The sequence below is a fragment of the Perognathus longimembris genome, chromosome 11, assembly GCF_023159225.1.
Source record: "Perognathus longimembris pacificus isolate PPM17 chromosome 11, ASM2315922v1, whole genome shotgun sequence".
Classification (NCBI taxonomy): Eukaryota; Metazoa; Chordata; class Mammalia; order Rodentia; family Heteromyidae; genus Perognathus; species Perognathus longimembris.
The window spans coordinates 69,062,223-69,076,042 of NC_063171.1; the positions used below are offsets into that span (position 1 = coordinate 69,062,223).

The 13,820-nt window shown below is 55.7% G+C and overlaps 1 protein-coding gene across 2 annotated transcripts in view; it reads right to left on the reverse strand.

The window, feature by feature from the left end:
* Positions 1 to 2,340: 2,340 nt before the first annotated feature.
* Positions 2,341 to 13,820, reverse strand: part of Cnih3 (cornichon family AMPA receptor auxiliary protein 3) — a 120,011-nt gene continuing 108,531 nt past the window's right edge. For both annotated transcript variants that reach the window (XM_048357603.1, XM_048357602.1), the window contains 3 exons: positions 11,176 to 11,288; positions 7,797 to 7,940; positions 2,341 to 4,698 (listed from right to left, as the gene is read on the reverse strand). In XM_048357603.1, the coding sequence (XP_048213560.1) occupies positions 4,671 to 4,698; positions 7,797 to 7,940; positions 11,176 to 11,288 (285 nt within the window). In that variant the 3' untranslated portion in view covers positions 2,341 to 4,670. The remainder of the gene's footprint in view (positions 4,699 to 7,796; positions 7,941 to 11,175; positions 11,289 to 13,820) is intronic.

Below are 13,820 nucleotides of genomic sequence, written 5' to 3' on the forward strand. Positions count from 1 at the left end.
TGCATGGAATGGAGAAGACACCAGTGAAGGGACATGATGATATTCACACATCGAAGTGCTGGGTGGGTCCATGCTGTAGGTACAGAGGACAGAGACAGAGGTGGAAGGAGAAAGCTGGTCTTGTGAGGAGATCTGAAGGTTCACAGAGCTCACCGCTGTCATCTGTGTGTAGTCCCACCATCACCACACATGTAGTCTCACCATCACCACACACATGTAGTCTCACCACTTTTACCAGCTTAGGCTTCCTGACATCCCTAGTCACAGGTAGGTGTCATTGCATCCCAAGTCCTCATTCGGAGATGAAGTCTTATGGACTTCTCTGCTTGGTCTGTCCTCAAATCTGTATCTTCTCATTTTCAGCCTTCCTAAAGGCTAGAATTACAGGCATGTAATTTTGATGGTACCATCAAAAACTATGTCTCAGGGTAGAACAAGTTCTGGCCTCCTTTTCTCTTACCTAAACAGGATTCCTGACAGCTTTCCTGAGTCTCTGTGACTTACCTTTGCTCTGAACACCTAACAGGTGAGTTCTGGCCTTAGATCCAGTTGTTTAAATGCGGTCCTGAAACATTGCTTAGAAACAGAGACCAGTCACATGGGGCCAGCGCTCCATGCCCTCTTTTGGGGCTCTGACCATCAGCTGGGCATCTCTGTCTTTCTGCCAGTGCTGTCTACCCCTTGTGCAGCCTGGAAAGTGACCTCAACATTAAGCTCACTCCCCATTTAGCTACATAAACCAGAACAGCTTCTGAGACTTGCTGCAATGCCACAAGGAGCTGGTTCTAGAAGCCTCCAGCATGGCCAGATGTTATAATTGCATAGTCTCCACAGTCCAGCCTGGGTACAGGGCTGCCCAGCATGCATCATTGTAATCTGTGGGGACTGACATCAGACAGCTCCCCTCCCTCCTACCCAAACACACATCCCTGCCAGGAAGTGGATGCTATGATTCTTACATGTGGAATGTTCTGAAAAGGATAGGGTACTGCTCACACCTCATGGAATTTGAACAGATACTGCAGTGCCATCTAAGTCTCACTGGGTAGTGGTCAGATAGTCAAACTCCAGGAAGGGAGATGGTGTTGATAGAGTGCTGTGTCTCTAAACCTAAAGACAGATGTCTTCCTTCAGAGCTGGACAGCAGGGAGGCCAGCACCTGGAGGCAACAGTTTGGGTGGAGGAAAAAAGGAAGACTGCCAAGGGAAAGAATAGAGGAAGGAGCCGTGGTCACTGGGCTCACATTGCATGGTAGGTTCAGGACAGGCATCTCACACACAGACAGGGTCTTCCCTTCATCGGGATCGCCTTATGGGGTCAGCATGGTGCAGCGTGGTCTGAATCCCTCCAGGACTCAGATGTGTGGCCTCCTGCTGTTGGAGGGTTCTCCAGGTCTCTAGGATGCACACTTGACTGTGGGACCCTGGTTTCTTCTTGTCTTTTTCAGTTCTTACCACACACTGTACTCAAGATGTTCTGGAGACAGTGGTAGCTCAATAGGGCACCATCTGGAGCCCAAGTTTGGCAGCCACATCTCACTGCAGTCCAGCACTCCCACTGCAGCCACAGTTCACTGCAGCCACAGAACACCCACTGCAGCCCAGCACACCCACTGCAGCCACAAAACACCCACTGCAGCCACAGAACACCCACTGCAGCCCAGCACACCCACTGGAGCCACAGAACACCCACTGCAGCCACAGTCCACTGCAGCCACAGAACACCCACTGCAGTCCAGCATTCCCACTGGAGCCACAGAACACCCACTGCAGCCACAGTCCACTGCAGCCACAGAACACCCACTGCAGTCCAGCATTCCCACTGGAGCCACAGAACACCCACTGCAGCCACAGTCCACTGCAGCCACAGAACACCCACTTCAGTCCAGCATTCCCACTGCAGACACAGAACACCCACTGCAGTCCAGCATTCCCACTGGAGCCACAGAACACCCACTGCAACCACAGTCCACTGCAGCCAAAGAACACCCACTGCAGCCCAGCACACCCACTGCAGCCCAGAGCACCCACTGCAGCCACAGAACACACACTGCAACCACAGAACACCCACTGCAACCACAGAACACCCACTGCAGTCCAGCACACTCACTGCAGCCACAGAACACCCACTGCAATCCAGCACACCCGCTGCAGCCACAGAACACCCACTGCAACCACAGCCCACTGCAGCCCAGCACCTCCACTGGAGACACAGAACACCCACTGGTGACTGCACACAGGATGCCTGCCCCTATCTGTAACTGTGTGGGATGCAGGGCCGTCTCCAGTGGTGAGCTTGGCCTTTCTGAGGGCCTACAGCGGGGGGTGGGAAGGTGGGGGCGTAGTAAATGCAGGCAGGCCACATGCCTTGTAATGCAGTCCATGCCACACTCTCATCTTGGCCATCAGTACCAGCTCTTCTCCTAGGAGTGAAAACTCACCCAGACTTGAAGACCCCATGTGCAACATCAGAGCTTGTGGCAGGGATATCTGGTTGTCTCTTTTGTAAATGAAGGTGCCAGGAGATGTCCACACCTTGCAAAGCCCTGCCTCAAGGGACCTGACAGCCACCAGAAAGAGAACAGGTGCAAACACTTCCTCCAGAGTGTGTTCTAAATCTCCCCTGAAAGTCAGTGCACCACGACTATAAGAAGACTCCTTGCTGCAACATGGTGTGATAAAAAGAATGGGGGCGTTTGAGTCAGGGTTCTAAAGCAGGCCAGCCCCTTATCTGCTCAGATCTTGGGCTTACAGACAAAATAAGAACAGTTGTGACTTCACGGTATTGCAAGGGCCCATTGTGCAATCTAAAAAATGTGAAGCATATCATGCAACCTGTTATCATTCACAATTAATGATCATGTCAGGACCATGTTCCATTGCACTGGGAGGCTAGGCTGGCATTAAATTTCCTACCTCCACTTTAACCATCTTTGTGCACTCAAGCCTCCAATGTGAACCACCTCAGATCCCTTTAGAAAGAATCAAAGTGTGAAGCAAACCCTCCACTTTGTGGGGAGAAGTTGCCTAGATTTTCTGTCTACACCCCAAAATGTGGGGCTTGTTCTATGGGGTGAAGGTGACTGGGCTCTCAGAGGAACCCAGAAGCCCTGAAGGTGGAGGCGTATAGGCAGCTCTGCCAGAAGGGCCTGGTCCTGGACCACCTGACCCCCATTCAGCCTCTGCCTTTCCAGATTCACACCATCACCCGAGGCAGAAGCCTGCATCTTGTTTCCCACAGATCTTTTAGAAGCACCATGTCACTGGCAGTTCTGCCATTTCTACCACCAGTTTGTCAACCCTATGGTGAGTAAGGCACCGTGATAGGGTACAAGGAGAGCCAGGGAGGTGAGACACACAGGTTGGAGGTGAGACACACAGGCTGGAGGTGAAAGCCACAGGCAGGGGGAGGTGAGATGCGTGGGTTGGAGAGGAAGAGGTGAGACACACACAGCTGGGAGGTGAGGCACAGGCTGGAGGGGAAGAGGTGAGAGGGATGGGTGGGAGATGAGAGACACAGGCAAGAGGGGAGACACACAGGTCGCCACTGCATGTTACACACATCACACTGTGTTACACCACCGCCATTCATGAGCCTGAGTCGCAGGCTTCAGACGTGAGCCAGGCACAACTATAAGTAGCCCACGTTTGCCAAACAGAAGAGAAGCAAGGAAGCGTGGGGAATCGGGTGGAAATCATTGTGCCGAATTTAAACATCATAAGAATCTCAACCTTGCCACCCAACTCCCACCACAAAAAGGAGAGAAAGCCAGGCAGAAATTCTGAGTGCACTGAGGTCCCCATGTTGATGGAACAGGAGAAGCAATTCCGCATCCTGAACCGACGCCAGGGTTGTGCTGTCCCACTTCCTGGCTGTGGGTGCCGCAGCATAGGGCAGCCATGCAGGACTTTCTGGCTGGGCATTCCTTGAGGCTTTTATGGAAAGGCAGCTTTGGCACGCGCGGACCAGCCACTTTACATTAGATGGCTCTGACAGGTGTAGTGCAGAGCAAAACAACCAGTGATGGTGAACTCACATCTTGAATATGTGCAAATTAAAAAAAAACAAAAACATTTTCCACTCTCCCCCTCCCAGGCTTACCCATGAGGCTGGACACTATCTTCCAACCTCCCACTCCATTCCCACTCAGAAGTTGCTGCCCCAGGCTCTCAGAAAGCAGACTGCACAGCCTGCTCAGGCTGGCCACAGCAGAGGGAGGCCGCACAGCCTTCCGCCTTGCCAAAAGTGGAGAAGCCCACAGCACCCTTGAGGCTGTCAGCAGTCCTGCCGATGGTTGCCCTTGGCCCTTGGCCAAGCATGGTCCAGCCCTGAGGCTCTGGTCCTTGGCTGCACCCAATGGCTGCAGGTCTCACCCACAGTGTCCGGGAGCATGGCATGGGCTGCTCTGTGGAGTGGATCCAGAAGCTGCAGTGGTACCTCAAGGGAGGTTCAGGGTTCCAGCACTGCCCCGGTGCCCCCAACGCTCAACCATGTGGCAAAGATTGTAACAGACAGCAATAACAGACACACACAGCTGAGTAGGCCCCACTGCTGCACAATTCCATTCCCCCAGTCACTGCCTGATGGACCTGCTCAGGCTCGGTCTGCGCCACCAGCAGCAGAGGGCGTGGGCCTCGGCCTTTCCTGTCTTTGGTGATGTGGTGGTTGAGTTAGGAGCTCACCAGAGTGTAAATCATGCTGTAAACAGAGAATGAGAAGAGCATTAGCAGGAGCCACAGGGGCTCAGGGCGGCTTCTGGCAGAGGTATCTCCCAAGGGCTTCATCATTCCTGTCCCCACAGCACCGGGTCAGCTCCCTCTGCGCAAATGAACGCTGGTTCCAGGGATAGAAGAAGCATTTGTTCTCAGTGCCCACTGCTGTGCCCAGAAGCAGGGCAGGTCTCTGGGACCACAGGGCATTTGGGGTTTCAACAGGTTCTCCATGCCATCAGCTGCTGTCCTGGGCTTCAAAATGGCTGTGTCCGGGCCCTGAGATGGCGCTGTGCTCTGTGTTAGGACTGGAGATCAGAGTAAAGAACACCACTTGCATTGCCAGTAGAAGACCAAAATGTGTTTTCAGCAAGACAGTCCCTGGTCCTCCTGTATAATGCCCTAGAGGCATTAAGAGCGTGGTCCACACTGAGGTCCACCACCCCAAGGAGGGACACACACTCCACTCAGAAAGAGCGTGGTCCACACTGCGGCCCACCACCACAAGGAGGGACACACACTCAACTCTGAGAGAGCATGGTCCACACTGCGGCCCACCACCATGAGGAGGGACACACACTCCACTCAGAAAGAGCATGGTCCACACTGAGGTCCACCACCCCAAGGAGGGACACACACTCCACTCTGAGAGAGCGTGGTCCACACTGAGGTCCACCACCCCAAGGAGGGACACACACTCCACTCTGAGAGAGCGTGGTCCACACTGAGGTCCACCACCCCAAGGAGGGACACACACTCCACTCTGAGAGAGCGTGGTCCACACTGAGGTCCACCACCCCAAGGAGGGACACACTCCACTCTGAGAGAGCGTGGTTCACACTGAGGCCCACCACCATGAGGAGGGACACACTCCACTCTGAGAGAGCGTGGTCCACACTGCGGCCCACCACCATGAGGAGGGACACACTCCACTCTGAGAGAGCGTGGTCCACACTGAGGTCCACCACCCCAAGGAGGGACACACTCCACTCTGAGAGAGCGTGGTCCACACTGAGGCCCACCACCATGAGGAGGGACACACTCCACTCTGAGAGAGCGTGGTCCACACTGAGGCCCACCACCATGAGGAGGGACACACTCCACTCTGAGAGAGCATGGTCCACACTGCAGCCCACCACCATGAGGAGGGACACACTCCACTCTGAGAGAGCATGGTCCACACTGCAGCCCACCACCCCAAGGAGGGACACACTCCACTCTGAGAGACGTCCTTCAGCTCACCACAGACAGAAAACAGAATGGCCTAAAGAGCAAATCAAAGGAGAGACGCTAAACAGCTTCCTTTCTAGCCCTGTGCCCTAACCCTCCTGAGCCTTGTGGGCTGCTGCTCAGCGGCCCCCCCTCAGGGGGCCTCACGTGCAGGGACCCCATACTCGGGGCTCTCATGTTCAGGGGGCCTCATGCTTGGGGGACCCTGCCCCTAGGCTGTGCGTGAATGGGACTGTTCTCTGGCGCCGTGGGCTGCACTCTTGCCCTCAGCCAGGCCTGTCCATCGTGACCCTGAACTCGCGGTGTGGCTCCTCATCTCCGTTCACTCACACTGTGATTCCACATGGCTTGTGCACCATGGCTGCCAGTGCTGCCAGGGAGGGAAGCCGTGGGGACTATGGTCAGTCTGCCAGCAAATGCCAGTGACTTAGTGCCAGGTTAGGGCACAGCAGACACACACAGATGGTCCTCTCAACACCGAGGAGACTCCATGAGCCTCCTAGGACGTCCAGACCCTGTCCACCTCCATGAGTCTTCTAGGACCCCCAGACCCTGTCCACCTCCATGAGTCTCCTAGGACCCCCAGAGCCTGTCCACCTCCATGAGTCTCCTAGGACCCCCAGACCCTGTCCACCTCCATGAGTCTCCTAGGACGTCCAGAGCCTGTCCACCTCCATGAGCCTCCTAGGACGTCCAGACCCTGTCCACCTCCATGAGTCTTCTAGGACGTCCAGAGCCTGTCCACCTCCATGAGTCTCCTAGGACGTCCAGAACCTGTTTCCAGGGGGGAGCAGCAAAGGGTGGGGATTCAGGAGAGACTCCAGGGAGGAGCATGGGGGAGGAGTAGGGTGGGAGGACTGAAAGAGACCCCAAGGAGGAGCACAGAAGAGGGAGGGGGCTGGGAGAGGTAAGGACTGAGGAGAGATCCCAGGGAGGAGCACAGGAGAGGGGGGAGCAGGGAGGGGTGGGGACTCAGGAGAGACCCCAGGGAGGAGCACAGGAGAGGGGGGAGCAGGGAGGGGTGGGGACTCAGGAGAGACCCCAGGGAGGAGCACAGGAGAGGGGGGAGCAGGGAGGGGTGGGGACTCAGGAGAGACCCAAGGGAGGAGCACAGGAGAGGGGGGAGCAGGGAGGGGTGGGGACTCAGGAGAGACCCCAGGGAGGAGCACAGGAGAGGGGGGAGCAGGGAGGGGTGGGGACTCAGGAGAGACCCCAGGCCGGAGCACAGGAGAGGGGGGAGCAGGGATGGGGGGACTGAGGAGAGATTCCAGGGAGGAGCACAGGGAGGGAGGAGCAGGGAGGGGCAGGGAAGAGTCCCAGAAAAGCTATTCTCTGGGGCATCAGACCAGGAGACCATGGTTTCCTGCTTTCTGCTGAGCTAGGCTGTAGGAGTGAAGGGGTGAAGAGGGAAGCCCTAGGCCTGAGCTTCAAAGTCAGCGGGTTTACTGGGTTACATGAAGTCTCAGCATTCCAAGGCCAGGTGCCCACCTGTGATGCCTGAGCTTGGGGAGGTTGCTGGGCTGGTGTTCAAGAGTCTTTACAACAGGGGAGGTCAAGGTGGTAGGGTGGGCCCAGGGCCCACCTGATGGCTGGGATGCCACATTCTGAGGGGCAGGAAGAGTGGCCAACCTGCCGCTGTCTCCTCAGAAACCTCTGACTATGGCCTCCAGGTGTGCACAGGGCCTTCTTCCCCCTACCCCCTTCTGGAGCTCTTGCCCTAAACCAGACTTGGATGGCTGGGGTCAGACCCGGTCAGCTATGCTCTAGCCCCAGCCCTCCTCCTGAGGCCTCCTCCGAAGGCCAGTCTGGACCTCCCTTCCTGCTCCCTTACAGCAGGAGCCAAGGTCACCGACTCACCAGTAAAGGTAGTAGAAGAAGGAGAGGAGGTAGAAGGCCAGCTTACACCAGGCCTCCTTCTGGCAGTAGCTCAAGGTGTCGGCATTCATGACCATGGGTGGGTCGTAGGCCAGCTCTGCGCTGTCTGCTGGACAGTGGAAATACCTGCAGGAAAGAAGAGATGGAAGCATTGTCTCTGAGACCTGGGGACCCTGAAATCATCTTTGCCTCATCCTGATGCAGGGTTCTCCCTGCACCCCTGTCCAGCCATGGCCATACCCCTGTAGCCCTGCCCCGCTATGGCCCCCCTGCAACCCTGTCCAGCCATGGCCCCTCCACAGTCCTGCTCAAGCCACAGAGTACATCACCACTGGCTCTGCCACGACTCCCATCAGGCGAGGTGAAACTCCTCCAACACTCACATCAGGTGATTCCGCCCACCCGGCAGATGCTCTAACGGAAGGGAGAATGTGTCCCTGGCATCCCCAGGAAGGAACCAGGAAGAGCTGGCAGAGCTGCAAGTGTGGACAGGGTGCAGAACCACATCACCACTATCTGCCACTAAACCAGCAGTCTACTTTTTACATTTAATTGCTTTGGATTAAATGTCTTCTATCCTCAATGTTGTAGAGGGCCATCATATTTTCACAAGTGCAGAGTAGTTTTCTGGCATTTGTTTTCTTGATTGAAGGACCCAGAACAGCAAAAAGAACAGTGGTGGAAATGTTAGTGAATCAAGCAAGTGAATCAATCAAGTAAGCGAAGGAGACAGTTAGCAAGCGGTCCCTGGAAAGTCCACATGGCTCCTCAAAACTGAAGGGAACTCTTCAGTCTCCATGGGAAGGGAGTCTTCTGGGAAGTCTTCAGGGAAGGGAAGTCTTCAGGGGAAAGGAAGAAGTCTTTGGGGAAGGAAGTCTTCAGGGAAGGGAAGTCTTCAGGGGAAAGGAAGTCTTCAGGGAAGGAAGTCTTCATGGAGGGAAGTCTTCAGGGGAGGGAAGTCTTCAGGGAAGGAAGTCTTCAGGGGAGGGAAGTCTGCAGGGAAGGAAGTCTTCAGGGGAGGGAAATCTGCAGGGAAGGAAGTCGTCAGGGAAGGGAAGTCTGCAGGGAAGGACGTCTTCCGGGAAGCAATGTCTTCAGGGAAGGAAATCGTCAGGGAAGGAAATAATCAGGGAAAGAAGTCTTCAGGGGAAGGAAGTCTTCAGGGGAAGGAAGTCTTCAGGGGAAAGGAAGTCTTCAGGGAAGGAAGTCTTCAGGGAAGGAAGTCTCCAGGGAAGGAAGTCTTCAGGGGAGGGAAGTCTTCAGGGAAGGGAAGTCTTCAGGGAAGCAATGTCTTCAGGGGAGGAAGTCTTCAGGGAAGGAAGTCCTCAGGGAAGGAAATAATCAGGGAAAGAAGTCTTCAGGGGAAGGAAGTCTTCAGGGAAGGGAAGTCTTCGGGGAAGGAAGTCATCAGGGAAGGAAGTCTTCAGGGGAAGGAAGTCTTCAGGGAAGGAAGTCTTCAGGGGAAGGAAGTCTTCAGGGAAGGAAGTCTTCAGGGAAGGAAGTCTTCAGGGGAAGAAGTCTTCAGGGAAGGGAAGTCTTCAGGGGAGGAAGTCTTCAGGGAAAGAAGTCATCAGGGAAGGAAATAATCAGGGAAAGAAGTCTTCAGGGGAGGGAAGTCTTCAGGGAAGGGAATATTCAGGGAAGGAAGTCTTCAGGGGAAGGAAGTCTGCAGGGAAGGAAGTCTTCAGGGCAAGGAAGTCTTCAGGGAAGGAAGTCTTCAGGGAAGGAAGTCTTCAGGGAAGGAAGTCTTCAGGGGAAGAAGTCTTCAGGGAAGGGAAGTCTTCAGGGGAGGAAGTCTTCAGGGAAAGAAGTCATCAGGGAAGGAAATAATCAGGGAAAGAAGTCTTCAGGGAAGGGAAGTCTTCGGGGAAGGGAAGTCTGCAGGGAAGGAAGTCTGCAGGGAAGGAAGTCTTCAGGGCAAGGAAGTCTTCAGGGAAGGAAGTCTTCAGGGAAGGAAGTCATCAGGGAAGGAAGTCTTCAGGGGAAGGAAGTCTTCAGGGAAGGAAGTCTTCAGGGGAAGGAAGTCTTCATGGAGGGAAGTCTTCAGGGAAGGAAGTCATCAGGGAAGGAAGTCTTCAGGGGAAGGAAGTCTTCAGGGAAGGAAGTCTTCAGGGGAAGGAAGTCTTCAGGGGAAGGAAGTCTTCAGGGAAGGAAGTCTTCAGGGAAGGAAGTCTTCAGGGGAAGAAGTCTTCAGGGAAGGGAAGTCTTCAGGGGAGGAAGTCTTCAGGGAAGGAAGTCATCAGGGAAGGAAGTCTTCAGGGGAAGGAAGTCTTCAGGGAAGGAAGTCTTCAGGGGAAGGAAGTCTTCAGGGGAAGGAAGTCTTCATGGAGGGAAGTCTTCATGGAGGGAAGTCTTCAGGGAAGGAAGTCATCAGGGAAGGAAGTCTTCAGGGGAAGGAAGTCTTCAGGGAAGGAAGTCTTCAGGGGAAGGAAGTCTTCAGGGGAAGGAAGTCTTCAGGGAAGGAAGTCTTCAGGGAAGGAAGTCTTCAGGGGAAGAAGTCTTCAGGGAAGGGAAGTCTTCAGGGGAGGAAGTCTTCAGGGAAGGAAATAATCAGGGAAGGAAATAATCAGGGAAAGAAGTCTTCAGGGGAGGGAAGTCTTCAGGGAAGGGAATATTCAGGGAAGGAAGTCTTCAGAAGAAGAGAGGTCTTTCAGGGAAGGGAAATCTTCAAGGAAAAAAGTCAGGGAAAAAGTCTTCAGGGAAGGAAGTCTTCATGGAAGGAATTCTTCAGGGAAGGGAGGTGTGCAGGGAAGGAAGTCTTAAAGGAAAAGACATCTGCAGGGAAGACTTTGTATTCTCCTCCCTGACACCTAGATCCATACATATGCAGACTGCATTTTACAAGTCACAAGATCTGATGCATGGTCTTAGTAGGGCACAGAATATTTGAAACCAGAACTGTCCTAGAAAATCTAGTCCATCTGGTAGGTGCTTTTTTTTTTAACTGAAATATATTTTGCATCCCATAAAATTCATCACTTTAAAGTATACAACTCAATAGGACTTAGCATATTTATAGAGTTGTGCCACCATCAGAACTGCCTAATTTCAGAATATTTTTTTCACCCTGCAAAGGAAACCCTGTACCCCCATTCCTGCTTCTTCCTGGCCTCTGGAAACCAGTCATTTACTTTCTGTCTCTGTAGATTTGACTTCTGAACATTTCATGTCAATGGAATCATATAAAGCAACTGTGTCAGTCTTGTCACTGCCAGATAATATTCCATGGTATGGACTACTGTGGGAGGGAACGTGAAGGAAACGTGATGGCAGGAAGCACCCAGTGACTGGACTAGTGGAGGCCATGGTCACGGGAGAGGCTCCCAGGCAGCGCTGAGGGAAGGTGTGCCCCTGCACTTACCTCCAGAAGTGATAGAAAAGCAAGGGGACATTGAGCCCCAGGGTGAGCCACTCCTGAGCACACAGAAACATGATACAGAAGAGGCTGTGGATGGAGTACTCGGGCAGCACCAGCTGAAGAGGGCAGAGGCAGACTCCAGTTAGAGAAAGGAAGAGGCCTCGGCCTCCACACTGCTCTCTCCTGCCACCCTGCCCACAGGCCACTTGTGGATCCCAGGTCCCCCTGGAGAAGCCTCAGCACCAAGACTGGTGATTTCTGGAAGGATCACCATGCTTCACGTACTCGTCCCCCCTCCCCCAACACACCCAGGCCCTTGGTGCCTGCTCCTGAGTCACTGCGCCCTGGGAAGATTAGAGGTGTCCCAGCACCCTAACTTTCTGACTGGAGGCAGAACACTAGGATAGACCCCAGCAGTGTGACTTCACCTACTGCAGGCTCTCCAGCCTGCTGCCTCCTTTTGTAGTAAATGCAAGTGTTTGTTTCATGTGAAGCAAGGCCAGGAAAATACTAAGAGGTATCTGGCTTGACACTGGTAGATGAAGAAAACTCAAGAGAAAGATTAAATAACATAAAGGATTAACAGGAACCAGGACAGGACATTGTATAAGAGAAGAACAAGAGCCACCCGGACCAAAGACCAAGCAGGAGACAGAGCAAAGAACAGCCCAGAACAAGGAGAAGACAGAGGAAACCTTAGCAGCAAGATGGAGCCACCCACTTGACCAGCCACACAGGTAGAAACAGCCACTGTGAGGGGGTGGGGGCCACGTGGAGTAGAGTGGAGGACACTGTGAGGGGGTGGGGGCCACGTGGAGTGACATGGAGGACACTGTGAGGGGGTGGGGGCCACGTGGAGTGGTGTGGAGGGCACTGTGAGGGGGTGGGGGCCACGTACATTGACATAGAAGACACTGCAGGGAAGTGGGGGCCACGTGGAGTGGTGTGGAGGACACTGTGAGGGGGTGGGGGCCGTGTGGTGTCACGTGGAGGACACTGTGAGGGGGTGGGGCCACGTGGAGTGGTGTGGAGGACACTGTGAGGGGGTGGGGCCACGTGGAGTGGTGTGGAGGACACTGTGAGGGGGTGGGGGCCACGTGGAGTGCCGTGGAGGACACTGTGAGGGGGTGGGGGCCACGTGGAGTCACGTGGAGGACACTGTGAGGGGGTGGGGGCCACGTGGAGTCACATGGAGGACACTGTGAAGGGGTGGGGGCTGTGTGGAGTGGCGTGGATGGCACTGTGAGGGGGTGGGGGCCACGTGGAGTCACATGGAGGACACTGTGAAGGGGTGGGGGCCGTGTGGTGTCACGTGGAGGACACTGTGAGGGGGTGGGGTCCACGTGGAGTGGTGTGGAGGACACTGTGAGGGGGTGGGGGCCGTGTGGAGTCACGTGGAGGACACTGTAGGGGGTGGGGGCCACGTGGAGTGGTGTGGAGGACACTGTGAGGGGGTGGGGGCCACGTGGAGTGGCGTGGAGGACACTGTGAGGGGGTGGGGGCCACGTGGAGTGGTGTGGAGGACACTGTGAGGGGGTGGGGGCCATGTGGAGTGACGTGGAGGACACTGTGAGGGGGTGGGGGCCACGTGGAGTGACGTGGAGGACACTGTGAGGGGGTGGGGGCCGTGTGGAGTGGCGTGGAGGACACTGTGAGGGGGTGGGGGCCGTGTGGAGTGGTGTGGAGGACACTGTGAGGGGGTGGGGGCCGTGTGGAGTGGTGTGTAGGACACTGTGAGGGGTGGGGGCTGTGTGGAGTGACGTGGAGGGCACTGTGAAGGGGTGGGTCCACGTGGAGTGGTGTGGAGGACACTGTGGGGGGTGGGGGCCGTGTGGAGTGGTGTGGAGGACACTGTGAGGGGGTGGGGGCCACGTGGAGTGACGTGGAGGACACTGTGAGGGGGTGGGGGCCACGTGGAGTGACGTGGAGGACACTGTGAGGGGGTGGGGGCCACGTGGAGTGGTGTGGAGGACACTGTGAGGGGGTGGGGGCCGTGTGGAGTGGTGTGGAGGACACTGTGAGGGGGTGGGGGCCGTGTGGAGTGGTGTGGAGGACACTGTGAGGGGGTGGGGGCCGTGTGGAGTGGTGTGTAGGACACTGTGAGGGGTGGGGGCTGTGTGGAGTGACGTGGAGGGCACTGTGAAGGGGTGGGTCCACGTGGAGTGGTGTGGAGGACACTGTGGGGGGTGGGGGCCACGTGGAGTGGTGTGGAGGACACTGTGAGGGGGTGGGGGCCGTGTGGAGGGGTGTGGAGGACACTGTGGGGGGGTGGGGTCCACGTGGAGTGACGTGGAGGACACTGTGAGGGGGTGGGGGCCATGTGGAGTCACGTGGAGGACACTGTGGGGGGGTGGGGGCCACGTGGAGTGGCGTGGAGGACACTGTGAGGGGGTGGGGGCCACGTGGAGTCACGTGGAGGACACTGTGAGGGGGTGGGGGCCACGTGGAGTGGCGTGGAGGACACTGCAGGGAAGTGGGGGCCACGTGGTGGACACTCTGAGGAGGGAGAGGCCACATGCAGTGATGTGGAGCATAATGCAGGAGCGTGGGGGCCACATGGAGGTGTGGGGGACCCTGCAGGGGAGTCGATACTGTGTGGAGTGATGGTGTCTGAGGCAAGCAGCGCCGTTTGGCTGGGTGAAGAGCAT